Consider the following 717-nt stretch of genomic DNA (forward strand, 5'->3'; position numbering starts at 1 on the left):
GACGAAACAGAATAGTATATTGTTGGGCCCATAGAAGAGGGGCAGTTTTGAAAGTACCATCACCCGAAATATGTACAGCGGCACTACAAGACAATAATGAAGAAACCAAAAGTTTATCACTCCACACGAGAATTCGGTCCTTGTCATCCTTGCCGGAGTCATAGACAAGTGTAGGACGAACCTCTTGCCCGATGATAGCGTGACTGAACTCAGGTGGAATCTCAAACCCACAACGCTGCTTAGGAGCTTTCGGCAGCGGGTGGTTCTTTTCCTTGAATCTACGGAGGTTCTCCATAACCGAAGACCGCTTTGGCAACTGCTCGATGTACTGAGGAGGCGACTTTCCCGTGACGTAGTCGTAAACCTCGGCTGGTTTCTTCTCGAATGCTGACAGTTCCATGGCTTTTTTCATGGAATTACCAGAACCACCTTCCCTGCATTCGGGCCCCACAAACATGCTCAGCCACCTAATCAATATTCTTCACAACTAACAAGTTGGCCGGTCCGTTAAGGTCGCCTAAGATAGTCAACCGAGCTTTGCACTTGAGACTTCCTGCAGGAGGGTGATCAGACTTGACGCATCTCCAGCCGCTCCTCGAACGTTCGGGCTCGTTACGATCCCTCCTGAATAGGTAGCCTTTGAAAGACTTCACGTAGAGACTGAAATTCAAACATAATGTCAAGAGGATCACCCAGAGCTAGAACCAATCTTTGCCC

General features: G+C 48.5%; 1 protein-coding gene across 1 annotated transcript; it reads right to left on the bottom strand.

Moving 5' to 3' along the window:
- Positions 1-120: 120 nt before the first annotated feature.
- On the bottom strand, positions 121-412 carry Pmar_PMAR026677 (hypothetical protein; the record flags this gene model as incomplete). The annotated part of the gene is made up of 1 exon (XM_002766492.1): positions 121-412. A coding segment is annotated over one exon (292 nt), but the record flags the coding sequence as incomplete, so codon positions are not given.
- Between the last annotated feature and the right edge of the window lie 305 nt (positions 413-717).

Source organism: Perkinsus marinus, assembly GCF_000006405.1.
Source record: "Perkinsus marinus ATCC 50983 genomic scaffold scf_1104296972674, whole genome shotgun sequence".
In the NCBI taxonomy this organism is placed as follows: domain Eukaryota; phylum Perkinsozoa; order Perkinsida; family Perkinsidae; genus Perkinsus; species Perkinsus marinus.